At 47.3% G+C, this 406-nt stretch overlaps 1 protein-coding gene across 1 annotated transcript in view; it reads left to right on the top strand.

Annotated features, from left to right (window-relative positions):
* LOC110446118 (NFX1-type zinc finger-containing protein 1-like) overlaps positions 1 to 401 on the top strand; it is a gene marked incomplete at both ends in the record, with an annotated part of 7,067 nt that extends 6,666 nt beyond the window's left edge. Inside the window, one exon of the mRNA XM_021491106.1 lies at positions 9 to 401. Coding sequence (XP_021346781.1) covers positions 9 to 401 — 393 coding nt within the window. The remainder of the gene's footprint in view (positions 1 to 8) is intronic.
* Between the last annotated feature and the right edge of the window lie 5 nt (positions 402 to 406).

The following is a 406-nucleotide window of genomic DNA, read 5'->3' as shown; positions in this document are numbered from 1 at the left end:
ATCACAACTGCTCCCGCCTATGCCACGAGGAATGTGACAGGCCTCCGTGTGACCAACCATGTCCGCAACTTTTGAAATGTAAACATCCGTGTATGGGCTACTGCGGTGACCCTTGTCCGAGCCTCTGTCTCGTTTGTGAACCTGTGAGGTGGTCAGAGTTCGACGACGAATGGAACTCTTTTGGGGACATTCGTATTGTACGACTCGAAGAATGTGGCCATGAACCTTCTGCTAGGTATTTGGACAAAATGTTTGCTAAGGAGGACAATAACTTGAGTTTGTTATGCTGTCCAATATGTGCAAAGGTTATAAAATGGCATCCACGTTATACAAACCGCCTCAAAAAACAGTGGGATAATCTGGCTATCGCGAAAAAGGCGCTGGCTCTCGGGTCTGAAGATTTGGA

This window comes from Mizuhopecten yessoensis, unplaced genomic scaffold (genome assembly GCF_002113885.1).
Source record: "Mizuhopecten yessoensis strain PY_sf001 unplaced genomic scaffold, ASM211388v2 scaffold2567, whole genome shotgun sequence".
In the NCBI taxonomy this organism is placed as follows: Eukaryota; Metazoa; Mollusca; class Bivalvia; order Pectinida; family Pectinidae; genus Mizuhopecten; species Mizuhopecten yessoensis.
This window is presented reverse-complemented; position numbering and strand designations above follow the sequence as displayed.